Source organism: Empidonax traillii, unplaced genomic scaffold, assembly GCF_003031625.1.
Source record: "Empidonax traillii isolate 1590-97213 ecotype Southwest subspecies unplaced genomic scaffold, ASM303162v1 scaffold236:size2090792, whole genome shotgun sequence".
Lineage (NCBI taxonomy): Eukaryota > Metazoa > Chordata > Aves > Passeriformes > Tyrannidae > Empidonax > Empidonax traillii.
The window spans coordinates 692,093-719,654 of NW_020955429.1; the positions used below are offsets into that span (position 1 = coordinate 692,093).

The window sequence follows — 27,562 nt, forward strand, 5'->3', positions numbered from 1 at the left end:
AAGGATTTTCTGCTATGAGCAGTCATGGGACGTGTCAGTCCAGCCCTTGTGCCCTCCTCCCCTCCTCCAGCTCTCACCCCGGCACTTCTCGTTTCTAGCATAGACACAAAAGAAAAAAAAAAAGGGAGCAGAAATACCTCTCAGTGGAGGGTTTTGTCAGGATGGGGACAATGTGTAGCAACAAAGAAAATGCACATTCAAGGCAGGAGTTCCCCTGAGGTTCGCCCACCCAGCTGGAGGGCCAGCTGGGTCCTTCTCCTCTTCAGTGTTCACCCAGAGAGTTCTGCTCCAGCATCCATGAGCCGCCATCCTCAAGAGATGGATGCAGTTTTTGGGTGGGGGAGAGATGCAAATCCTTCTTCTCCCCCTTAGTCTTAGCAGCAGCAAAGGGACAGCAAACCCAGGACCCCCCATGAGGACCAGGTGCCTGCTGGCTGTCGGACAGCGTTTGCAAAGGAGACACACTTCTCTTGGAAACCATCAGGAATCAGCTTCACATCAACATCTGATCTATGAGGGGCTGGCCAGTGCCACAAAGGCATCCTGCAGGCAGGGCCAGCATCTGGGCAAGCTGTGAGAGAGGGATGAGCATGGAAGGGGATGAGAACACAGCCTTGGATGTAGCCATAAACCATCCCTGAGGCTGGCTGGTGTGGGAAAGAGCATGAGGAAAGACACTGTGAGGAGGCAGGGGAGCTAGGTCCAAAAACACATGAGAAGATAATAAAATCTTTATTCCTGATTCCAATATGAAACAGATGGGGTGGTGAGGATTTTGAATCTTACCCTCCTCAGCACAATTCCTCTGGCTACAGTGGCCACTGAAATCTTCCAGCTTTTTATCACAGATATAGACCAAGAAAGAAGACTGAAGAACACTGGAGATGTACAGTATTAGAGAATTCTTTCTTGTTCATTCGTACTGTTCTTCTTCCTTGAAGTTAAAGGAAGGTCTTGTAAGATACCTCCTCTTCTCCAGCGTCATCATTTTTTAACTGGTACAAATGAGGTAAAAAACACCGCTTTTTGCAAAAAAAGGAGAAAAATTTATCTGAGGTAAAATGCACTGAAGTCACAGTATTGCTGCCTCTAAACCCGGCTTTTCTTCCTTCTTTCTGTTATTATTTCCTTACATAGAATGCACAGCAGGGGTACATGCAAAAGGAGAGAGGAAACAGCAAGAGTGAGATGACATTTCTGTGCTGACCTCCATCCTCTCTGGAAAAAGCAAGCTGAGGGCAGGGGCAACCGTGCCCAGGTATCTCCCCAGCCAAGCAGGTTGTATCAATCTCTTGGACACATCTGCTTCCAGCCCAAGTACTTAAAATGACTTTGGGCAAAGGCAGCAACACCAATTCCTCCTGCTTTTTTTTTTTTTTCATTTTTTTCACTGGGTCCATCAAGCAGAGTGGAGGGAGGTCCCCAGCATACTGAAACCACTGCCACACTTTGCTCAGCTCCTTTCTTCCTCAAGAAAACATCCCTCAAAGCCACCACCTGCTTCCAGTGTCCGCCTGTGTGTTGTCTGTCACACACTCAAATTGGGAACACGCTGGGGCAAGGTCTGTCCTGCTCTGAGCACACACAGCCTGCTCAGTGCCATACTGCTCACAAGAAGCTGCCTGCTGTGGAGCTGCAGGCAGAAACTGGAATTGGTACAAATTGAATACAAAAGGAAAGGTATGTGTGTGCATGAAAAGTGAGTTAAAGCTCCATAGCAGTAGAACAAGGTGTAAAAGGATTCCCTCTATTAACAATGAAGACCATGACTTCCAGGGAATCAGTTTGTCAGGCCCACTCATGCTCTTGTAAAATGACAGCTGAAATGAGTCAGACTGAAAGCCCCTGTGCTCCAGCAGACCAGTTACAGCACACCAAACATCCTTGTTTCTCTTAGAGCAACAGGCAGACTAGAGCAAGAAACCAATCCTGGAGGGTCTGTTCAAAAATGAGCTTACTGTGAGCAGTGAATGTGAGCTCAATGTCCCCTGTTCACTGTACACCACAGAAGTGACACTGGGCCTGCATATTTCTGAGGACTTGGGTGCATATGCACAAAATCAACCTGCTTAGAGATTTTGTGTGACAAAAGCACGGCCGGACGTGCGAAGAGCCAAACCACTTACCTGCAACAAGGATTCCCTGGGAGATTCTGGCATGTGCATGGTCCATCCCACCGAGCAGCCCCTTTTCTAACCAGCATCAGAAACCTCCTGCACCATCAGACCCAGCTAGACAAGGAGAAAGCAGCCCATGTCTCTAACCTCAGCCTTCCTGCCAGATGAGAAGTGGGGAGATGGTGATATCCTGCCAGCTTTACCCTCCCTCCCTTAAGGAGCAAGACAATGCCATGCTGCAGCCCTGATTGGGCTTTGATTCCAATTTTGGAAGGAGGAAGGGATTTTCTGGACGTTACTGGGAGGGAAACACTGTAAGTTCATGCACTGATGTCTCTGTTTCCCTCCAAGAAAAGCCTCAAGGGAAGGCATTAAGTAGAAGATGTCTGAAGGTATCTCTAGAAAGCACAGCAGCTTTGGGCTGCTGCCATAAAGGAGGGCTGGAGGCCAGTGTGGACTTTCAGTAGTGTGGTACAGGAAGCACATCCTGAAAACACATCTACAGCAGAGAGCACTGGCAGAGCAAACTACCATAGCAGCTGGTGATCCCCCCAAGGCAGAGGGACAGCATGGAGAGAGCTGTTGCCTGAATCTGTGTGTGGCCACAGCCCAGACACTGCCCCCCAAGCTGTACTGGGCAGGACAAGACGAGGTCTGCCAGGCCTGTAGATAAATGTGCTCTCACACTCTTCTGCTCACTGCAGACACCCTCTCTCCTACCCCTCACACAGGAAGTAACACCAGTGGGTTAAACAAGCGCCAGCTACCAAACCAGGGCACTGATAGAAAAGTAGATGTCTCCCAGTGCAGTGGTGATGATCCTGCCTTCAGTTAGACCTGTCAGCTGAGGATGCTTGACCCCTATTTACCACACTGCTTTGTTAGAGATCTCCATCTTCTGACACACAGGAGAGCAGAGGACCAAGCATAGCCTTGACAATTGGCTGGTTCTTTGCAGGCAGAGCGAGCTCTGTGGTATTGTTTCCACTGCAAAAGCCACAAAGCACTGTAGTCATATGCATTTGCTTTTGTGGCTTGCTCTCTCTCTTTTACTCTTCAGTTCTTTGTAATACACTACACAGTTTCCTCACAGGGAATGTAAGTTATCATACTTACATTTCCACGTAAAAGTGACAGACTCCCACTCATCTGAAGGCAGCATCTCAAGAGACAACATGCAGTTGTTCCCAACTCTTAAGTCTTCAACTTAGTGATGAGCCAATAAACATTCATGCCTGAGGCTTATTAAAAAAAAAAAATGTTATTTGATCTACTAGAAAAGGAAGACTACAAATACACTTAGCATGTTCTTCACAGAAAAGTAGGTTTGTAGCCCATCTAATAGTTTGCAGCATCTCTTCTTGTATGAAGCTTATGTTGCAACAAATGGCATTTGCACAGGAATTAGACACCTTGCAGTCACCAAGACCACCCAAGACCTTCACCATGAAAAGTGACAGGAACATTGCAAATTCATACCTCTAAATTTCTCACAAAGGCCTTTGGTGAGGCTCAGTGTGTGAGGAGAAGGGCAAATGTGATCTTCATTGGAATGCCAGATGGGTAATATATGGAGGGAAAGCTTTAGGTAAGGTTACTCTTGGGAGCTCTCCTGGGTTTGCACCCTAGCCTGCCAGACTAACAGCTGGCCACGAGTGGGTTGCCCTGGTTGGTAGCTGAGGGTTTCACAATGGTACATTCCCCTTTATTGTAGCTTTTTGCAGGACAGGAGGAATTGCAGGCAGTGGCTGGAGTGGGGAAGAAGTAAAGTCAGTCCTGGCAAGGGGAGTTGCCCCTGCACTATGAAATGCCAAGGAACTGCTGCCTTCCACATACAGTTTCAGCCATTTAGCTGATGAAGGACACATACTCCTTTCTCTTCACTCCTGCCTTATGAAGGGCCAAGAAAGGAAAAACTCCACCTTGAATAAAGTGGTGCAGATATGAATATCATGAACTCAAAATAGAGCTTTGGCCAAGATTTTGGCAGGGATGCTGACTCAGAACCTGTTATGTGGAAACTGATAGCACTGATTTAACTGTATGCAATGGAAATATCCTAGAAATAGTGACACACACTACCAACATTGAAACAGTTGTCTGCACAGTTTTATCCTTCTCTAAAGAAATGTAAATGGAAGCTTTCAAACCGTGAGTCATGCAGAATGGTCCTCAGGTGGTTATCTGAAGAGAAATGGCTCCCTTGCAATGTCCATAATCCCACGTAGAATCCATAGAATATGCTGAGTTGGAAGGGACCCACAAGGAACATCGAGTGCAACTCCTGGCCCTGCACAGAACCACCTCAAGAATCACACCTTGTGCCTGAGGCCATTGTCCAAACACTTCTAGAGCTCTGACATGCTTGATGCTGTGATCACTTCCTCAAAAAACCTCTTCCAATACCCAATACTCACCCCCTGAGAGTGCCTTTTTCCGAATATATAACCTAAACTTTCCCTTATACAGCTTCATGCCGTTAAAGCATTAGCCCCAAGTGGTCTCTCTCAGAGTAATTTTCTTTTTTTCCACCTGTAAGCGTGTGTCAACAGCCAAACCTCACAAAAGATACCCACTTTAATTCTGGTCTGAAGGAATGTAACCCCCACAGACCAAGCAGTCGGGCAATCTGTGGTCCACAATGATGACTGAGGCTGGAGCAGATGTCAGCATCCCATCAGTTACTCCTGCAGATGGTGCCTTTCAGTCTTGCTGGTGATTTCCATTATCTGTAATGATCCTAGATTTAGGATCTAACTTTCAGCACCTTGTTCTAGTAATTTCAATGACATAACTACTACTGCAAAGCAATCCAAGCACGTTTTCTGGCATGATGCAATCAATCTGTTTTATACAAGAAGCCAGATAAATGATCAGAAAAGCCTCTTTCAGTCTTAGCAGTGGTAAATGCACAAAGACCTGTATTAACTACAATATGCCTCATCATCACAAGAGAGTGGATGGAGAGTGAAGCTACCTTAAGAAAAAATATTAGAACAGCTGCTCTTAGAAATATATTCAGGAAAGACAACTTGTTACTACTATCTAAGTAATCTTTTGCTCAATTTCTGACACTCTCCAGAAATCATCAGCTTAAAAATTCATGTATAATCAATACTTTTTACAGTGTTTTATTCTATTATATTATTATAAATTCAGAGAGGGGTGAGGCACTGTCCAAAATGGGTAGGTGGGAGGCTGAGAAGTGATCCAGGAGACTGATTACAAGACACAGGATAATACATTTTAGTACTAAAGGCATTTATTCCTAGGAGTGGCCCTTAATAGTCTTTATGCAGTTCCCACACAAAAAAGGTGGCCTTCACTTCAAAAGGCAAGACGTTGGCATTTGTCCTACTGCTGCGGTCCCTGGCATTCAGGTATGCAGGCATAAAATGTCCCTTCTCCTAGAAGACCTGGATAAGCCTCTCTGAAGCATCACTGTGGATCCCAAAATTGCTGTCAGCTGTGTCTGTAGTTTATTTAAAAGGCAGTGGACCTACGATAGCAAATAAAGGCTCACTGTGTGGTGCCATACATGCATATAAGTTATCACCAGGAAATTAAGAAGTAAACTTCTCAGAAGCAGTGACCTGTCAGCACAGTCTTGCTCCTACACACTGAAGTAAGAAAAAGAGAGTTCTGGTGTCTTTCACATCACTTGTACAGATGCTCTTTGCACCACGTTTGTCTGGAGCCATGAGATCCAGCACAGCACACACTTTTTCTACTCAGTGTGGATCCCGACTAAGCAGCTCAGTTTCCCCTGCTCCTTCTCTGGTCCCACAAGTTCCCTGTGTTCTGTGAACCTGGTTTTGGCCTCTCTGATGTTTGTCTGTTCCTACACACAGTCATTTCAATGCATCACCCCACCTAGTCCTGCCAGCTAGCCAGCCTCGGTGTGCAGGGACAACAGGGTGGCAGGATGGGCTCATCCCCATCCCAGCCACGCTCAGATCTGCCGCCAACACACCACACCTGCACAGGAAGCGCGGGGCGGCTGCAGTGGGGTGTTGGCAGAGGGCAGGCCTTTTCCACAGCTGCGGAAGGGACGGGCACAAAGCTGCCTGGGTTTCTAAACATTTCCACCCCACGCCTGCCGTTGTCACCCAGGAATAGTAATGGCTAAGGTGCTGTGTCATTGCACTTCTGAGAATTGCTGGTTTTTAAGGTCTCAGTGAGGCAGGCAAGGGATGTTCTGTGCAGCACACGTGAGCACCGGGGCACTGGAGGCAAGTTGTGGCTTTTCACGGTATTTGTACCAGGGCAATACTTGCAACCCAACTCCTTCTGTTGCAATCCTGGCAGTCAGAAGGAAACCTCACAAGATAGCAAGGTTAACCAGAGGCAGCATCCACCAGACTATTTTTTGTAAAGCTCCTTCCTCACATCCTGGGCAGTTAGACATCCTGTGGCAGCTGGACCACAGTGCTCACTGCAGGCTGCACAGAGCCTGCCAGGTAGCACCCTGTGGGCATTCCGGCTCCCAGCCACACCCACACACAGGTGCAAGGTGCTGCTGTGGATCAGCCAGGATGGAGCCCATCTTACAGAGCCAGCCTAGGTGATCACCCCAGGATTATAGATGGGAAAATGAGGCAGAGGAGGTTGATGTGGCTTGCTAAGGTCATCCCGCCAGTCCAAAGAAAGCTGATAATTGGAACCAGGTGAGTCCTGGTTCCCAACTACCTGTCTACAAAGCACCATTTTTAAAGCACCTTCCCTTCAGAGCACTTCTTGTTGCAAGCAGAGTCTCAGTGGTCAAGCTCAGGATGGTGTCACCATTCTTTCCAACTGCTTCTTTTCCATCATGGAAAAGTGACCTTTTTGTTGACTACCTGTCTCTCATGTTGCCTACATACACTGCTTTCAACAACTCAGTAAGGATTTGCTGAAGTTTAGGGGGTGCTTTTCAGAGCTCCAAGTTTACAGTGCAGCCCCAGCGGAAAGTGACTGTGCATGCCTTGTGCCCACACGGGTAAGATGCACTGGGTTGGAACTGGAACTGCCATGGTTACTTGTGTTATCTTGGCTGTTCCCTTAACCTCTGCAGCATCACTCAGTTGGTATAAACACAGGCATCTACCTCCCTCTTATGCTGAGGCTGTTTAACCACTGGGGTTTTTTAAGATTGGTGAGATAAAATTCACAGCAGTGTTGACTCCTACTAATCTCTCCAGCAAAGAAGAACCTCTCCATCTCCATCTGGTTCTCCAGAGAAAGCTATAAATGGGTCTTTGTATTGGCCAAATAGCAAAGCTTTGAGCTCTCAACAAAAGGCCAGGAAACAAAACTCTTTATCAGAAACTAAACCATCTAAGAAACAGAGCCCCAAACTCTCAACAGCTGGGCAGAAATATGTACAAACAGAAGCTGAAGTTGCTTGGTTTTCATGGTGGCCTCCTCTGGCAGAAAGAGAAATCCTGATCCAGCTTTGCATCCAAAAGAAAGGGAACTGGCATGTTCTTACCTCTATTCAGAGTATCTAAAAAGCTGGCTGGGGTCCCACCTTCCCCTCACCCTTCTCCCGTCTCATCTGGTTCGTACCAGAAAGTCACATCAGAAAAAAAAAATCCTGACAAGTGTTGAATGAGAGGAGATGGGGGAGAAGAAAAGGTTATTTCCTGTTTACTGCTATCAGAAGATTTGTGTTTTCTCCCCTTCATGGGCCTATCAAAACTAGAAAAGTACATTCTCTGTAAATTGCTCATCAGGAGAAAGACAGAGAGGACTAAGAAGTCCTTGATGCCCCAGGCAGAGCATTGCCTGAGGGACTCAGCAGAGCTGGGATCTACTACCAGCAGGGAAGTGCATCTGTCTGAGGACCAGGATTCGTGCCAATTGTCAGGGACAGTAGGTGTGAGGAGGAAGCAACAGCAGCTACAGCTTTCTGGAGGTGAGGAACGTTGAAGGTAGGATGGGGAGGGGACTCCAGGCTAAAGGTTTTTCCCCTTTACCTCTAGTCCTGGAGGGAAAGGAGCCCCCTCCCCCCCGAGGTCTCCATGGCCCCTACAGAGACCACAGGACAGCAGCAGCGAGGAGAGAGGCAGAGGGAGTTTATTGTTCTGGGTAGCGACTTAAATAGCTCTTGGGGGGATTACAAAGTGACCATTGGGAGTCCAGGAGGTCTTACAAACCAACCAATGATAACAAAGGGTTAACAACCAATAGGGAAACTTTCAGGTATCTCTCAGGACATTCCAAAGTAGAGATAAGATTGAGACTCCTGGGAAGAAGGTGAATTTGCAAAAGTTACAAAAGCCATCTTGGAAACATGTTCACTTAACATTAAAAAGCTCTGTTTTCTCTTAAACACTAAAAATCCTACTGCAACATGGAGGACAATATTTTATACTGCAGGATGATGGAAGACAATCTTTGCTTTAGAACCCTGCAGCCTCCCCACCTATTTAAGGGAAGGATCAGCATCTATGTCTTCCATTACTCACCACCACTTCTGTACCTTCAGTCATTAAGCCTGTGCCCTTTCTTCCCCTTGGATCCTCCACAGCAGTCACTCTATATCATCATTATCCCCCCTCTCTCTCTGTCCTGTCACCGTTCATCCTGACGTGAGAGACACAGAGGCAGCAGAAGCTGTCCCGGCCAGCGTAACTCCTGCTCCAGGTTCCGTGTGCCACCTCGGAAAAGCCTCCGTCCCCCCTTGTGGTCGCCTCAAGGTGAATCGGGGCTGACTGCCAAGCAGTTGACTGCTCGTTCACACATATCTCTGAATCCCACCCCTGCTTCCCCAAATTCCCTCACTATGGGTTTGTCTGTTGTTTCAGAGGAGAAAGCTGAGCCCTACTGCTCTGTGATTGAAAGCTTTCATGGGAGTGCAACAAAAACTCTTAATGTTCTTTGCTCCAAGTCGTGCAGTTGATGTCACTACTGCAGTTCTCTTCACATGGACAAAAACAGCATCATAACAACTTTTTCTTTGATTTTTTTGTTTGTTTGAAGGTACCTTGCTACATGACTTTTGGTATCAAAGAAAGCTTTCAAAACTGCTTCACTCCTTAGTTTTGGAAAAATATGTTTTGCCCTCAAAGAGGAACTTGTATAAACCAAAGCTGAGACAGCGATGCTGGCTAGAGGATAAGCACTCAGCTGCATTTCTTTATTCCATTTGCATATGATATGGGAGAAGACAATAATTCTCTCTCTAATGTAACACATTTGCAATTCCAAAAGATTTGCTGAAAATTGCCTCCAAGTAATTCTTGGTCTGTAATACATCTAGTTTCCATGGTGTTAGACAATAATAAAACTACCACTACCATCAGTTTAGGTGAGTTTTAAAAATCCTGCATAGAATTTCCAGTATTAACTATATTTATATTAACTATCAAATGCACACTTTATACTACAGCCCCTGCCAACAGGGACATGTAGTGATAGCACAAGGAGTAATGGCTTTAAACTGAAAAAAGAGGAGGTTTAGATTAGATATTAGGAAGAAATTCTTTCTGTGAGGGTGGTGAGGCTCTGGAACAGACTGCCCAGAGAAGTTGTGGATGCCCCATCCCTAGAGTTAAGCCAGGTTGGACAGGGCTCTGAGAAACTGGGTCTAGTGGAAGACATCCCTGCCCACTGGAGAGCATTTGGGGTTAGATGATCTTTAAGGTCCCTTCCAACCCAAACCATTCAAAGATTCTATGACTTGCTTGCTGGAAAAACACAAATATTCAGAAGGGCTTCATCTAAGGGCCTTAAAGGCTCTTGGTAAAGACTCCCCTGCTGCCTCCAGCCACATCCTATGCCTGAGAGATGAGTCATGTAGTCTTGAGAAAGGAACTGTAGCATTTATTGTGAACAAAACCAATGCGGGATGCGGTCAGTGGCTGTCAAAGGTCACGGGGTCCACACTGGGTGATCGTGTTGCTTCCCAGCCTCCTTTACACCAGAGAACAAGAGGAGAGCATTTCATATGCTGTGGGTGGTGAAGTACAGGCAGGGCTTGTTTGCACCCAGGCACTGAGCGGCCTGGCAGAAGGCACAAGCAATATCCAAATACTAATCCAAGCCTCTGCAGAGACACACCTCCAAGTCTGCTTCCACCTCAGACAGAAATTGGTGATGCTGCCTTTCTTGCCCTCTTCTGTCACCAGAGTTTACCTATGGAAATCTGTGGGGCATCTCTGCCTGCCTGGTGGTAGTAACACTTGCATTTAGATCTTACAGCACCACCAGAATTTGTTGGCTCATGTTAAGGAAATGCTTTTAAAGATACCTATCTGTGACACTGTCTTTTATAGCTGACTTACACACAAACTTCTTGTTTGCTTGTTTTGAAATGAGCTGCAATAATTCATAAAAAGTGACATGAACTTACCACGTACATGCCTAAAATCTAGGTTTTTTAAACCATGACTTACCTGTCAGACAGCCCCAGCCTGGAAAGTGTCCCAACTATTGCCTCGGTGATGCAGCACCATAGTCAGGCTGGAAAACAACTGCAAATCTATGCATGTGGCTTCTCAGAGTGCTGGGTTCATAGGTTGCAGGACAGGAGCACCCATGTCCAGTCACACCTCTGTTCCAGGGATAACCCTGTAATGGCACATTCAAGGGATTTGATATTATCACCAATGATTCTGTGACATTGGTTTTACCCACCAATCTGGGCCCACTTGTCTGAAGGTGGCATGAGCCACAGCCTCCTTGCAGAAGCTGCTATGCAGTTTGGCATCCTCTCTCACACCTAAGGTGGCTTAGGTGTCACAAAAAAATATAGTTGGATAAAAACAGACCATTTCCCTTCCCTGCACCTCACAGTTCAGGCAAGACCCCTGAGCAGGGCTTGGTGAGCTAATGATGCACACAAATGTACTTGCACATTAACACACACTCCAGCAGGGACTAGTTATATACCACTGTCCTGCAGCTTCTTCTGGACTGACTCTGTTCCCTAGGCTGCCAAAGTCAGCTCTGGTCAGCAGTAACTTGTTATCAACTTTCCTTTGTTTGGCTGTGCAAAAACTTGAAAATCAGCCCGTAGTTTAGGTGAAAACCAGAAAGAATTATTAAATAACAAAACTTTAACATTTCCAGAACAAGTTAGAAAACAGATTTTTATTTTTTTTATTTGGAACAAAACCATGGCAAAGAAAGGGAGAGGAGGAACCAGAAAGAAACAATAGCTGGGCACAAACACATACAGTTAAAGGAAGAGCACAGGCTGCAACACTTCTCTCCTGATCCCACAGTTACAGAAACTTTTGCCCCATTGCTGAATGGCAACTTCAGTGGGAGAGGACATAAAACCACCCATGTCCCATCTGCCTCATAAAGACCTCTCACATCTCAGACGCCCATCTCAATGGGAAAAATCCTTTCCAGACTGGGGTTACTCTAGTGATGGTGTTAACAGCTACCCAGGCACCCCCACCTCCAGGGCTGACAGCAGGAAGGCAGAACTGGGGTGAGCTGGAGCCGGGATGCACCAGCCCAGCAGGACAAGGCTGGCCCCGCTCCCTCCCCCTCAGCACCTAAACACTGCCACCTTCTCCAGTGCCCCTCAAAGCACCCTTCAGTCTTTAAAGCATACGCTGGAGTCGACCGTCCCCTGCCTGCCCCTGCCAGAATATGCAGAAGTAAAGCAAAGCTGCCTCTGCCCCCCCCTTTTGGTGGCACTGACCCACTGACACTCTTCTCTCAGCTGCTCCTGCACTGCCTACGGGCAGCTGCCACCCCAAGCACTCAGTGTCACATGTTAGTCACTCAACTCATATCCTTTGAGGAATGTTTGCACTGAAAGGAGATAATGCAGCACCATAAGGAAAAGAATTATCATTTCACTCCTAACCTTGGAAAATCTGATTCCTGTGGCAGCCCTAAAAAACAAAGACGGGCTGAGTCACCACCAACACAGCTCACAAGATCCAAAAATCTTTTAAAGAGAATCACAGGACAAGGAAACAACAAGAACAACTACCCATGGCTGGGTGTCACTGATGCAGAGCCTTGACACCACACAGAGATGAAGGACTCCCAGGGAAGTGTGCAGCCATCCCACCAGCTCCCTCACCTGGAAGAGAAGAGTTCAGTTTACCCCGCATTTTGCTGGGGTACTCGCAGACCTTGTTGGATGGTATTTACAAGGCATATCTTAAATCTGTTTCCAAGGGAATCACAGCACAATGTCAGCACAATATAAAACAGGAGCGAAATGACAAGGGAAGAGAGGGATGCAATATACTTCCCCATCCCTTTTGATCCCAATATATACCACCTCTGCTGTAACTACACCATGCATTTCTAGCTCATTGGGCTAGTTTAACATCAATATGCCTCACTTTTGACTATCAAAGTTGTCTTGTGCAGTAATTACCTTACTCTGGCAGCGCATCCTGCAGCCCTGGGGCAGCTGTGCCAGGGACTCAGCTACCTGCTGCCTGGGACAGAGCCCTTGCCCTCTCCTCACCTCTTTCTTCTTCCCTGCAGGTCTACCCCAGCTGTTCCACATGCAAACCTCCCCTGAGCAGAACAGGACATGCGTAGCAGCAAGACTTGCCTAAGAGATGCTATAAATTGCTGCTGTCTGAGCAAATAGCACAGCACCCAACAAGCCTACATGCACAGGCAGATGGCCAGTTTCAGCTTGCAGTAGCTAAATCATTACACTGAAGGCACTAATGCTTGTACTGATAAACAATCTTAGCATTATAATCAATGTTTCTGCCGAAGTTGTACACCCAGGCCCCCTTCTGCTGCAGGACACAAGCTGGTGCTGGTGCTGGTTTAGCTCCCAGGTAACCCAAGCAGGTGAGCAAAGCCAGTCATCACCCTCCAGTCCCCACGACTGCTCCTGGCCCCAGGCAGCAAGCAGTGAGGGGCAGATCACAGAGGGTCCAGAGCTCAGATAAACACCCTTCACACAGATACCTGGTTGAAACCTCCACTGAGTTTCTTTTGCAGGGCCTGTGAAAAAATGCCTTGAAATCTCCCAAGACGAGATTTTTTTTCTTTCTCAGGAAATTTCTGGCAAGTCCTTTGTTTATGTCTGGGACTGGCAGGACACCACAATCCCCCTGTCATGCCTGTCTTTGGCTGGCAAAGACATGGCAAGGCATTGGGTGGGCAGGGAGCAGGAGGAACCACCCAGTTTGTTTCAGGCTGTCACCTGGGGCAGCACAGTTTAGCTGCAGCTCTGTTATCAAGCAAAGCATCAAGGAGCTGCCCAGTTTTGTTTGTTAGTGAACCTGTCAGCTCATGGCAGTGTGGCCTTGAAGCCACTGGTGTGCTTTTCTTTATATTTTCTTTTTTATTTTTTAAATGAGGTTAGAAGGTCTGACACCTCACATCTTTTCCCTTCTGAAATTTGCCAGACTAATTCTTACACACGATGAGACTATGGGATGCAAAGGACAAGTGTCATAGGCTTCAGGGTGGAACAGCAAGCATGTCAGATCAGTCATCAGTTAGATCTGGGAAACAGTCCGAGGCATCTTCCTGGCTTTCCGCATCAGCTATGACCTCAGGGTCTGGCAGTTCCTCAGCTTCTATCTGCACTGCTAAGTTTTCTTCTGCCGGTGGCTGGGCCTCAACACCTGGACCAGTCTGGGCAGCATCTGGAAAAAGGAGAAATGGTTTATATTATTTCCCACACCATGGCTCACAGTCCCGGAATTACTCATTTACTGAGCTATCCATCATGTCTATAGACACTTGGGCACTGAAGATGTCTGGCCTCTTAGTACTAAAGTACTGCAGTACTTCTAGTACCAAACCTTTAGTACCAAAAAAGCCAAATCTATTCACTTCCATCTGAATAATTAAAGGTGGCTAACAGCACACATTTAATATCTTCTCACTTGCTTTCTACACACATCTCCACTTTTTACCTAATTGTAAAAAATTTCAATATGGGCTACTTTTTTTTAGTCAAACTGTTACTTTTTATTGAAAGTTTTACACTTGAAGTATATTAATATTAAACAGTGACCTGAAAGGCACTTTTTTTTTCCTTTCTTGCTCTATGTTCATGAGTAGCTTTTAATATTTTGAAAGCAGAGTAAAGCAGCATCCAAGGTTAGCCATAAAGCACAGCTGAGCTGCTGGAGGCTGTGCTCAGTACAGTGAAGGACATCAGACATGGGGACAGCAGTGCTGAGACCGGGCTATGACCTATGTAATATTGCTCCAGTTCACGATGTCTCTGCGAAAACTACTTCAGCTGATGACGGTGCATTAGTAGGGAAGGTGTTGCCAGCATTTGTGTTCGTGAAACAGAATTGTGGGAAACATAATGCAAAAAGTGGGAGTATTAATATCAAGCACTTACAGAACAGGAGATTTCTGAAGGGTTTTTATTGCTGCACTCTCTTGACCATATTGTGCTAAAGCTGTAGGGGGTTTATGCTCTGTTTCTTTGAAGCATTAAAAATGTGATCGTATTCCCACTTTAGTCTCAATTTAAGGAAATACACAAGCCTCTGGCTATGATGGGATTTAGCTGTATTTACAGCTCAGCATTTTTGGTTCATGCTGTCTTGAAGATGAGTGCTTACAAAAACAATGCAGATTTTTATAAAACATTACTGATGAGAAGGGGATTGGGGTGATGAAATTGCAGGAAAACTGCTAAGTTTCGGCTGGTTGCTGTTTTTGAGATGTGTGTTTTAGCACAGATGATATTGGGATAGATAGTTACTGGCAGTCCCCTCTGTGGGATGCTTATGGGATGGCTGCTGCTATATCTCAGAGCTGGGTGGGGGTGGGAGTTACCCCTGTGACAGAGCTGAGCCAGAGTAAGGTGCTGATAAATGACTTGCTTCGACTTCTGTCATCCGGACAAAATGCAGCACCTTCCTTGTTCTAGCGTGCCCCAAACTCCTCTCTACAGTCACCTCCACCACCATCACCCATGAAACATACACCATGTCCTTCATCCTCCTAAACAAGGCGTCTGCCCCACTTCAGAAAAGTCACTGGACGCACCAGGCTTTGGAGGGCGGTCAGCTTGGGCAGCTTGAACCTCGACGTGGTCTCCATTGGGGGGGCTCTTCACACCTTCACTGGACACCACTGACATGGTTAGTCCGTCATCCTTCTCCTCCTCTGTAAAACCAAAACTGGAGACTTGAAGGGAAGAGGCCCCCCATAGCCCTCCAGCCTCAGCATGTCCCTTGCAATGCCAGACCACCAACACCTTTGTGTCTCCTCCTCATGCAGAACTGGCTCCCTTCCCAGAGCAGACAGATGCCGAGGACAGAGGGACATTGCCAACCTGTCACAGACCAGCTTGGCCATGCTGGCAGGTTCACAGCTTGAGGTAGCCTCACAGGGCACGGGCAGATTGCACTCAGGGACTGGTGCTGACAGAGGACTGTCATCAGAAACCTTTGGGTCATTCCAGGATCAGACCAGAATGAGGTTCAATTTTCTTGCCCATAGAAAAGGTGAGTTGCTGTGAGTTTTGTCTGGCCAGGAGCACACAGTAGCAAGTGTGAGGTGAATAAAGGGAAAGGAAGGTTTAATTCAAGATTCCCCTGGCCATAACACCTATTAGCAAGCAGATTACTGCTCTACCGGGTCGAGGGAGGACAGGCTGGAGGACAAGCAGCCACCCAGCATAGACCAGTTTACTCTGAGGCTGTGTCAACCCCAGCCTGCATAAACACGGTCCTCTCTGAAACTCATCCCAAGGGGTCACAGCATTCTTCACTCACCTGAAGGCACAGGGATGAACTTGTGTTTCCTTTTCACGCAGCAACATACAACCGAGGGCACAACCACCACCAGGATAAACACACCCACTGCACACCCTGCCAGGATGTAAATGAACCACGGGTACTGCAGCAAGTCTCCTGCAAGAAGGACAAGGCATTGTTAGGCACCAGAGTGGACAGGCTTCTTTCTCCCAATGGGAGTAACCCTGCAGCTGGATTAGAGCATGTGGGCAAGCACTGTTGCTCTGGTTTGGATCAGGGAAGCTAATACGGTGAACTGTGGCAGAGCATGAGTTACATCACAGTGTTTAAGTATGGTATGGAACTTTTCAGCAGGAGAACAGGTTTGTGTGACTAATTTCTGCCTGCTCTGATCAGTAACATCTGAGATAATTTCTAAGTTTTAATCAAGATTAAGAGGGAAGGTGGTGGCTTAAAAGACACTACATTAAACAAGTGTTATGAAAAGAAGCAGCTGAGAAGAGGAGGGAGACCTAGGGAGGCTTCTCCTGCTGAAGGGAAAGCTGCAGTCTACCCTCAGAGCCTGTATTAGGCCCAGAGAATCCGCTTAGGACAGCCATGAAAGGACTGCTCCAACCTCAGAGCAGGTCTGATCAGAGCCTGCACTCCTCAGGCACCAAAGGCTGCAGCCACCCGAGCCAGAGCTGTAGGAAACCAACTTCACTGCTGCTCAGAGAAGGATTTCTCTCGGTTCCCCTGCCTAGCTGAGATGATGCAAAACCCCCAGCAGGAGGTGAAGGCTGCAGATGGCTGAGCAGAAGGCCACGCACAAGTCAGTGGTAATTATTACCCAGCTCAGCATCCCTTGCTCAGGGTTGCTTTGACGGGTCAGACCTGCATGTTTGCTGCTGCTGAGCAGGGAAGATGGTGGGGGGCATCACACACTTGCAGAAAAGAGAAACTCATCCAGACTTGCTCCCTCACTGAGACAATTTGCTCCAGCCTGGGGCAGCCAGGAGGAAAACTCTTCTTCTCATGTGAAAAAACCCCCATACAATTCCACTATTACTACAATATAAATTCCTTAAAACTCCTCAGGTAAGCCTATGCCATCCTTTTCTGAATCATTTAACTTCTTTTCAGCTGCACACATGCCTGCATAGCACAGCACAGCACAGCACTGCACTGCAGCAACCAACAGGATCATTTGGAGCTTATTTTCCAGCCCTCCAAAGCACAAATTGCTCCATGTCTCCAAAAGCTGAGAAAGATTTCAAATGTTCCAAGTCATACTACACGCTGTCATAGTCAACACACTCACCAGGACAGTAAAAACAACAGCGTGTGCTCCTGTGTGAGAAACCACATGTACTCACGGTATTTTCAGAGTAATTTTTCCAGTTTCTTTCGGAACAGTTGCCAAATTAAAAAATAAAACATACTCGAGAGAAAACTTTAGGCAAATCAGAAATAATTTCCCTAATAATTTTATTTCCTTTTTCATAAAAGCTTAGAGAATATTATCAAAGACATGAATATTTAGTTGGATTTTTTCTGAATTTTTTCCCTAAAAATTTGCCATTTGTTGAAAAGGTCTTTTTGAGATAAAATGTTCTGTTAAAAATAAGCAATAAACAAGTAATGAATCAATAAATGTCTTTTATACACATTGACTTGTTAAGTTCTGAATCCTCTTCTTTAAATCCTGTATATTCAGAGCTCTTTCATGCCTGAAAAGTTCACAGCATTTCTGCCAAATTGTTTTATAGTAGCAATTATTCAAAATTAATCATCAGTCAACAGGTTGCCCAAACAGGTGTTTTTACATAGATCTTACACCTACAGTAGAAAAATTAAATTCAGCCCTTGGCCTGGAACAAATAATAACCCACAAAAATATTTACTTAGTCATTAAGTAATTTAGATGAACTCGTTTTTCAATTCATTTTACTAGTATTTAGAATTGCTTTAGTTCACATTTTACAAATGTGGTTGCATTTGGTGGCTAAAGTAGAACTGATGTCACTTTCTTTCTCTCAGAGCCTTCCAAATACATGTTCATGAGTGTGTCCATCCCGACAGAGCTACCACTGAGTGCCCCTGGGGGCTCTTCAAGAGGAAATGGGAACTGATATCGCACCCAGGGAACTGGGCAGCCACCCAGAATCGATGATGGTGACTGTCAGCACTCACATGATTTGTCACAGGGTTGACTGGACAGCTCATGTGCGTTCACATCCTCGTTCCCCAGTGCCGCGGCCAACTCGGGTCTGACCACGCTGAGCGGCCTCCGGCCAATTTCACTGGACAAAACCAGGATCACTGCTCCACAACCACAAATGCTAAACCTGCACAGATTGGCCAGTGGTGCCAATGCAACCAGGCACAAACAGCCCATGGCATTTCTGCTGGGTGCCAGCACACTGGCCATGGAGTTTGGGCCAATAAGTTTGCTTTCACACCAACTGTATGCCAACCACAGAAGAAAAGACAGTATCTGCTGCAAAGCTGGGGTGTATCTGACAATTTCTAAAATGCCAGGTGTTATTAGAAAGTACGATTTCTCTAGTAGCAGGTAATTAAATTAATTATAGCAAAATTAGTCAAAAGCCTTGTGGTTAAATTATGTGTGTAGCTCTGATGTAATTTTTGATAACCATCTTTGCTACCACAGAGCAGAATAACCTTCTCTACTGAAGGTGCAAATGAAATTATACCCAAGGATCCAGATTTTCCATCTCATTAAACTATGGCCTCATTCAAGCATTTATGAATGGTTTGCAAATGGATGAAGTCTCAGCCTTCTCACAGTGCTACATGTCTGAGCAGGGATATTTCATAAGTAAATTACTTGTGTCTTTATCCACTTCTGATGGTGTGGGGCTGATGGAGAAACATTTGCACAGACTCACAAATCTCTGTGTTTCTGGCCTAGATAGGGAGAAAACAGATGAGGTAAAACACCTTAGATGAGTCCAGGAGCAACAGGGCTGAACTAGCAGAGGTGTTTTTACAGGGGTGCACAGAAACTGGAAGGCCATCAGGGTCATGGATGAATGTCAGAGTAGGAAGCAGCATGTGTTTCTAAACTGGCACAGAGAATTGGTGCACAGAAGGGTGCAATGTCTCTGTCACTGGGAAGTGGGAAAACAGACAGAGAGAGATTCATCCTTGCTGCAGAGTTGGGTAAAAGGACCTCCCGAACAAACTTTCATCCCATCAGTGATTGTAGGCTGTGTCAGTCCAAGACACAGGAGGGAAAAAGAAGTCAAGAGGTCACTTTCTAAAGGCAGGATATGCTAAGTCTGGAAGGCAGCTGCCAGAGGGCAGAGGAGTTTGGTATTTTGAGGACACCGACAACTCCTCAGTTTGCTGCTGGAAGAGACCAAAAGGAAGATTTTCCAGTTACTCACCATAGCTACAAGACAGTGCAACAGGCCTGGTCCTCGTGACACTGCTCCCGTGGGACACCACACACACAAATTCCCCAGGCACGGTTTTGTCCAGGCGAACCTTCCTCCCGCCGTCCTTAACACAAGCCCCAGGGGCGCTCAGCTCTTTGCCACTCAGCTGCCACCGAAAGGTCATGCTCTCAGTGCTGGTCGCGTTGCAGGACAACTCTGCAGTCCCATTGGGGAAGCACTGGATCCCAATGGTCGGCTCTGGTCACACACAGCACGGGACAATGGGAACAAGGAGGAAAGACAGAGGTGAGGAGCAGACTCAGCAGTGAATAGGAGCTTAACAGGAGCTTCCCTTACCAGCAATCTCAGTACCACCGCATTTGCTGGTAGCCAGGGAGCACAGAAATAAGTAACCAGACCCATCAGTGCCTGCAGTCAACCCTGAAATACTTAACAGTGCCCACCCCAACCCTGCTAGTGACTCTTTGGTCCCCATTTTGGGGATGCGACAAAAATCTGGCATTTCTTAATTTTCCTCACTGACATTGAAAAAAACCCCAAAAAATAAAAGCCCCTGATCTGAGAGGATTGCAGAAATATCCAAAGAATCTGCCAGCCAGAGGCTTTCTCTGTAATCAGCAGATAACCATAACTTCAGAGCAGACTCAGCCCTTTCCTCCCCCAGAGGTTTGTAGTTTTGCTGTCACTCTGTCTCTTCTTCCACTGTAGAGAGGAACTAATGCAAATCATGCCCAGCATGGGAACCCACACTTCTCACCAAGCAGTGAGAAAGGATACCCATACTATGACTTTTTAAAATTAAGCAATGGATCATTGCTCTTACTACATTTCCCTGAATTTCTCTCTCTCAGTCTACTACAAGGAGCAAACCTCTTTCCTACATTTGTCACTTTACAAATACAAACTAGACAGAGATGTAGTGTGGTTTTTTTGACAGCAGGAGTAATAGTAGAGAACATCCATCCATGCAAATAAGCTCAGAAATCACTTTCTTCAACTAGGACATCATCTTCAGGTAAAACTCATGCCTCCAGAAACGCCTTTGCTGTGAAATTGTTTCCCTGCCTTAGGTGTGGCAACAGAACATAAGGAGGAGACAAAAGCCCCCATAGCAAATCCACTGAAATGGAGGTTAAACCCAGGATACTTCTGCAGTCTTTGCCTGCTTCCAGTCCAAGCCCCTGATCTTTGTGCCGAGGAGTCACATCTTTGACCTACTCTCCACCGTGGTTCCGCCTGCTTGCACCCAAAAGGGGGAAGCGTTCATTTGTCTTCACTGAGATCAGTTTGCTCAGACATTTTCATTACAGGTTCATACGCTTCAGTTTATCTTAGAAGCTTGTGTAAGTGAAAGCCCTGCAAAAGGAACGGTGGAGATGAGGACCGGAGCAGTGGTCACTGGCTGCCTGGAACACTATTCTGCAGGGGACAAACCCATTGAAGCCTTCTCCACATTACCACAAGCAGTGAGCTGGATCCTGGGCAGAAGCGACTTTTTTTCTTTGCACCCTGCAGGTGGATGAACAGGCACACAAAAGGGAGCAGGAAATCTGAGACCACAAGGAGAACAGTGGGGAGGCATGGGTAAGATCCCTGTCCCTGGTCTCTGGACAGACCCAGAGGATGCTGACCCCCAAGCTGCATCAGGGGTAGCTAAGAATCACTCACAGATGCCTTTAGCACTTTTCCTCAGTTGCATGAAGCAAGGGGAAACCCCAGCACACCTCAAACCAGACCTGCACAGAAGTCCAGTTCCACTTTCAGAGCCAAGTCAGGTAGGGTTAACTCCTTGAGGAAGCAGCAAAATGTCCAGCAGCTGTCCACAAGCAGCAAAATGCTGTTGGTCAGTGGCAGCTTTTGTGAGAGCCATCAGGAATAGTGCTCTGGAAACAGACTGAAATCTCCAGCTACGTGTCTCTACATAGTGTAAGCTTGACTTTACAAACACTTCTTGCTGCTGCCTCTTACATCATGGAAAATAGCCCAGAACTCAACTGACTGGATACTTCACGGAGGGATCAACAGTCAGGAGACACAAAGAGGATGCAAAAATCATGTCTTAGTTTACACTGACCACTACTGCTCTGTGAATGTGCCAGAAGCTTTAAAAAACCTTCTTCCATAGGCACCTATAGCTCCTGCAGGCTCAAGCCATTTCTCAGGAGGAGTTTCAAGGCACCAAGCTTCCAACCAGGTTCACAAGTTCAAAAGCTATTTGTTGCTAAGAAGGCTACTTACCAAATACTTCCAGTGCAAAGTAACTGGTGGTGTTGGGAAAAACAAATTCATATTTTCCTTCATCCTCTTTCTCCACACTCTTCAGCTCCAGGGAGCCATTCAGCCATTTCAGGCATCTACAGGCAGAATTGCCGCACTTGGCCAACAAAGCGTCATTTAAGACAGTTGTCGAGCACACCCCGTCCCCTTTGCTCATTCTGGAGAGGTTCTGCAGGCTTTGGTTTCCCACAGAAAAGACTGCTGAGCCGCCACTGAGCACACCGATCCGGGCAGCAGAGCCTGAAAGGAGAGGCACAGAGAGCGGGCAGCAAGCATTCCGTGTCCATCCATCCCCTCTCAGCCACCTCCCCAAAAGGCAAATGCCCAGGTGAGACGTAAGAGGGACAGACCCAACCGTAGTGACAGGTTGGATCACCAGTGATTGAAAATCAGAGGAGCGGGATGCCTTCTGTAAGGGTCAGCTTCCCCCCACCTCGATAACCCAAGAAAGGTGTGCACAAAAAGGGAAACAAAAGGCTGAACAGCTGGTCTTTTCTCTCCCCAAATTTAAATCGACCATCTACCACCCCCCATCAGAGCTGAGAGACTGTGCAAGTAAAGATCCTCAAGGCATCAGTGCCATGGATCCTGTACAGAGGGTAGCAGAAAGAGCAGCTGCCTGCACAGCTGCTTCTCCCCGAAGAGTAAGGTCGAGGCTTTAACTGGAACAAGTCTCCCAGTACCCTCGTGCGTTATTAAGTTGCTGTCTGCCACTTAAAATTCAAAAGATGGTTAAGAGCAGCTCGGGGACTAAACCAAGGTCACACCAAGAATCAGGAGCAGGACCACATTGCTCTCCAGCCAGCCCTGTGTGTACAAGGACTTCACGTTCTCCGCTAAAATGCTCTCACAGACGCAGGACACCCGGAAAGTGCAATACTGTTAGTTATCGTTCGTTTACAAAAAAAAAATAATCTGTCTTACTTTGGTCTGACTGCCTCGTTCATGCATTAGCGGCTACACTGTCTGATATCGCCCCAAACCTGGTGGAGTCCTTAAAAGATCTTGGAGCAAAATTAAGGCATCTGCTCATCTAGACAAATCTGTGCCAACTCCATAAAGAGAAATCCCACTTACCATGAGTAACAGTTATTATCACCAGCAGGCACTGCAGAGTAAAAGGAGAGCCGAAATCCATTTTAAAGAGCTCCTTGCATCATACGCTGAGAGGACAATCTGGCTACAGAGCTCAGTGAATATAGTGTTCAGGAAATGATGTCAGAAGCAAGAGTGGGGGAAAAAAAAAAGAAACTCCATAATGGACAGATTGAATGATGGTTCAAAATAGACCTGCAAGGTTTTGGGTGACTGACCTCAGGCTGAACCAACACAAGCCACTGTGTGCTCTGTAAAGTCCCGCAGGTTGGAGATAACTGCGTGTGTGGAAATAGGGCTGAGTGGAGAGGACAGACAAAAATATCCCCTGGTCAGCTCACCCCACTTAGGAAGATGCTAACACTAAGACCAGGTAAAGGCGAAAGAAACCTTTTCTTTCATCCTTTTCTAGTTTGTCAAAGTACAGCATCCTCATTCAGGGAAGAGAAATCAGTTCAGTCAGATAAAGCACTGCACATGCAGACCAGCAGGTTTTCTGAAATACTAGCAGAACTCACTCATGGAGGGTCTCACCAGCAGGGAGGAGGCGTAGGACAAAACTTTCCCTCTGTTCCCAAAAAATATGTTGCCAGCCTGAACTTTTTTGGGCTCCTCTAGTGACCAAACGGTACCTGACATGCAGGAAAGAGCTCCATACAGCCACCCCAGGCAAAGAAGAAAGGTTATAGGAAGTTAAGCTGCATTGCAAAACTAAACTGAATGCAGCCTGAAAGACACCCAGGCTCTGTTGGGAGTGCAGATCCCAGAGACGAGACAGAAAAGCCAGTCCTGAAGAACCCCCTGTGAACCAGCTATCTACGGGGCCTTGTAGAGCCAGATGCTTTGTTTGCATTCTTTGAGGTGGCTTAAAGCACACTGGTGTGTTGCACTGAGTACCAAGGTGTGCTACACAAGCAACACAGCACAAACTGTCTCGCTCACTGGAGGAAGGAAACTGGTATAGCACTGCAGCCAACACTCAGCAAATGTGCTGGGGAATAACTACAGCAGCGGTTCAGGATGCAACTGGGAACATTATACTTTTGTGCTTGTTCTCTGGGCACAGACAAGAACACAGCCCACTAAGGGAGCTCCACAGGGTGGAATCACATGTACACATGCATTTCTGAGAAATGGGTAAACCCATTATCTTGTGTTCTGCCCTGTTTTTCCAACAATGCTATGCTCAATAAATTCCACATTTCAGCCACTGGTTTGGCCCCTCTGACTTCTCATCAATGACAATCACATCTTACCTCCTACTCCCAGTGTCCTAAACTTACAAGTTTGTTCGAGGCTGCCACAGCAACATCCTGTCTTTATCGTACGTGCATAGGACAGGTCTAAATTGATCTGAGACAGAAATAGACTTCTCTGAGAAAAGCAGTGAAGCGAATCTTCAGATACAGCAGTGCAGAGGAAGGGGGAGAGAAAAAAGTATTTACAGTAAGAAACACTTTCATTTCCTTCTGTGCTGCTGAAGTAACACGAAGAAGCCCCTGCAAGACTGGGGCTTACCATCTGCCTCGGAAGTGCACATTCAACCTCTGTTCACCTTCATGCTTGAGGAACGGGCTGGTAGAGCTTAGGGTTGCAGTGCTGTGCTGGAGACACGAGACAGAACAGACAGCATGTGCAGGGTTGCTTCAAAATAGCACCCCAAAATCTTCAGAATCTCAAAAAAAATACAAAAAAACCCCCCAAAATCCAAATAGGGTCTGCATACAGACTAATCCAGCAAAATTTCACCTTCCCCTCCAGGCAGTGAGAGCAGCCTCAGAGAGCTCATTTACAGATTTGCACTAAAATCCAAGGAAAATATGGCCTTTCTGCTGTCACTGTGGTTACAGAAGTGACTCTGCATGACTGTGACATTGCGGTGTCCTGTATTAAGTCTCCCTCTCAGTGACTCCAGGGCAAATGAGTACATTTATGAGTTCAATATTTCTGACTGCAAGTGCCCCATACATCACCCAGTATATGAAGTCCCATTAGGCTTCTTCTGTCCCTCACATCCTCACTAGCTAAAATTAAAAAAAAAAAAAAAAAAAAAGGAAACACAGCCAGGATAAAGATGACAGCACACACACAGTCTGTGTTGTCATCAATCAGCAGCCTCTTTTAAGAGAAACTCTCCCAAGTTTCATATATAATGAAGTTTTTAGATGAGATTGGGCACTAATTTCTAGCATTGGTTAATAAATGCTCACAACAGCCATGGCTTGCCAGAGAATTCACTTCCTCTTTTTATATAAAGACACATTTATGTGATTGGATTGCTGCGGATAAAAAAGCACCTTGTGAGGCTTAACAGAAAACACAAGTAGAAAAAGGGAGAAAAAGAGAAAAGAGATCAAAAAACCTACAAGAATTTGAAGCTGGAAGATGAACTAAACCTTTTTTGACTTAGTGAGGTGCAAGCTCACAGGGTCATTTTGCCCTTTCAGCCTGAAAGCATCATGAAAGGAGAATGGAGATTCACTCCTTACATAGCATGAGGCATTGATGGAGCATGGGAGATTGGAAAACCTGGGCTAGCAAGAAGAGAAGGAAATAACCCGTGAAGTACTACGAAGAAATCTGTACATATCAACTCTGCACATCTTCCTTTCCATAGGCTGGTGAGCAGTGCACCCATTTTTACTGTCATTAATGTATGTCAGTGTTCACGGGGGAAACACATGGGCCCAGTTTCATTTGGAGGGAGCTGACAGAGCTAAATGCCAGAAACTCAACACAGAAACAGAAAACAAGCCTGCAACTCCAGCAATGCATGGCTGCAGTCATCCTTCTGTCCATCCATCCCCTGTGGTGGAGCAGCATGGTTACACCACAGGCTGCCAGAGCAGGTACAACCAGGACTGGACAGCACTGGGAGGAGGGAGAGGTTTGCAACCTGTCCAGTCCACACCTACAGCTATTCATGCATGTGACATTTCCTTTGAAACAGGCTTTGAGTGGCTCTCAGGAGAGTTTAACTGTGCAGTCACAAAGCAGGAATTGGGGGCACACCTGAGAGATGCCTCTGCATGGGGCAGCAGGACCCCAGAAACTGACAAAGATTCACATTCATATGAATTCTTTCTTTGTTAAATTAAACTCGCCAGAGAGCTATGCTTGAACTCTGAACTCTTGCTTGATCAAAAAAATAGCGAGAGCAAGCAAAACAAGAGCAAATACTAATGTCAGAGCCTCAAGTACAGATGACAGGATGTGTCCCTGTGACAGGGACATTTAAAGTAACCCACAAATTAAAAAAACTACATTGCAGAAATGTGCTGACATCAGGAACCACTACAGAAAGGCTCTGGGCCTGATTATGGTCAAGGTACACGTGGGTTTCTCCAGCCTGCAGTACCTCCAGGGACGATACAGTCCAACACTTGCAAGAGTCAGGGCCAGGATTTCTGTAGCTCCTGGAATGCCCCCATGGGAACTGTCAGTTCTCCAGTGACAGGGGCTAATGGATACACACTCTCTTCTTCAGAGCATCCATGGGTATTTTCAGCTTTCTCTTGACAAGAGATGGAAGGAATGTCCAAGGTTCTGCAAACATAGATGAGGACTTGGTTGTGTTGGGGGCTTAGCAACAGGGCTAATAGAAGGAAAACCTGTACAGATACCCACTGTGATGCACGAAGACAAACCTGGGAGATCTCCCTGAAGCAGGTTTGCTGCACCTCAGGTAGTTCTGGTGAGTCACACACCACTGGTCCTGGTTTCCCACTTTCTGCCACAACCTTTCCTTTTGCTGTTTGATGCTGAGGTTATCTGGGATCCAGAGAACCAGATGCTGCTGATCTGACTAAAAGGTACAGCACAAGCAACAGTGGGTGGCAGGGAGGATCCTAAAGGGACAGAGAAGATCATGGGACTCTTCACAGGACCCAGAAGCAAATGGAGGATCTAATCTGCAGAAGATCTCTGCTCAAAATAACCTAAGTAGAAAAGCTTGTAGAAGAACTTGGATTTCATGCACTTGGTGCCCACCTGCCTCGTGATCTGGGGCAGCCCTGTAATGCACAGCAGAGCAGCCTCATGCCTTAAGACTACAGAAAGAACAAGTTGGACAGAGGTCTTCTTCATCTCCCATTTCTGACAAGTTAAAACCCAGGTGTTTGTCACAGATCCCATAGTTCATGCACAAGCTCCCCTCTCCCAGCTCTGTTTCAGATCCTAAACAAGACCAGCCAGGATTACAGCAGCTTATTCAGATTTCTACTCATCAACAAGTTGCTGTTACCCTCAGGACTTCTCTTCTTTCTCCTGCTTGAATCTCTGGGGGCTTCTCCCTCTGTCTCCAGCATCAGAGAGTTCAGGGGCAAAGTCGTGAATTCACCCCAACTCCACCACTGCTGAGCAGCCTTGGGGGAGAGATCGAGGTAGGTCCACAAAAAGAGCAGAGACGTGGAGTAGATGCTCTGCTGTGTTACCATCTCATCCTGGCACTCACAAACCACCCCCCTGCAAGGTGAGATGAACAAGAACACAAGGATCCCAGCGGTCCAGGTCAAGCACACCAGCCACATACAGTTTCTCTGACATGGCTCTTCCAGTTTGGTCCATGATGACAAGTGGAAAGAAGAGCCCATACATGGAATAACTGCTAGAAACTACACTATTTATAATTAGCACAACTGTGTGCGGGGGGAAATGCTTTGCATTTGCTTGAAAAAAACCCATGCCCAAATGCCGTATTGTTGCAGAGCTATTCAGACACACGGGTTCAATCATGCTGCTACGTGAACAAAGCTTGACTGGGGGACAGCAAGCACAGGCAACAGGCTATAAGCTTTGGCCAGCTTGGCTGGAGTTGGAGGAGAATCTGTTTCTGTGAATGGATAATGGGAGGAGAAGGCCAGTTAGGATACAACTTGCCACAGATGGGTGCAGGACAACTGTGGGTTTTTGTTGTCATCTCTAAGGAATGACTCCAATGGATTTCAGACCCCAAACAGTTTCAAAGTTGCATCTTTCTCAGAGGCTGCTACCGTGTAACTCTTCCATCCCTGCC

At 46.5% G+C, this 27,562-nt stretch overlaps 1 protein-coding gene across 2 annotated transcripts; it reads right to left on the reverse strand.

The window, feature by feature from the left end:
* Window positions 1-12,880: 12,880 nt before the first annotated feature.
* Window positions 12,881-22,619, reverse strand: LOC114059659. 2 transcript variants are annotated; one of them, XM_027888342.1, is made up of 6 exons: window positions 22,531-22,619; window positions 21,415-21,693; window positions 19,165-19,413; window positions 15,791-15,928; window positions 15,060-15,176; window positions 12,881-13,690 (listed from the first exon to the last, which is right to left on the reverse strand). In XM_027888342.1, exons 1-6 carry the CDS (start codon window positions 22,589-22,591, stop codon window positions 13,530-13,532), a joined length of 1,005 nt encoding a protein of 334 aa, XP_027744143.1. In that variant the 5' UTR covers window positions 22,592-22,619; the 3' UTR covers window positions 12,881-13,529. The 2 variants fall into 2 exon arrangements, with proteins under 2 accessions (XP_027744143.1, XP_027744142.1); XM_027888341.1 differs by having other exon boundaries at window positions 15,060-15,179.
* Between the last annotated feature and the right edge of the window lie 4,943 nt (window positions 22,620-27,562).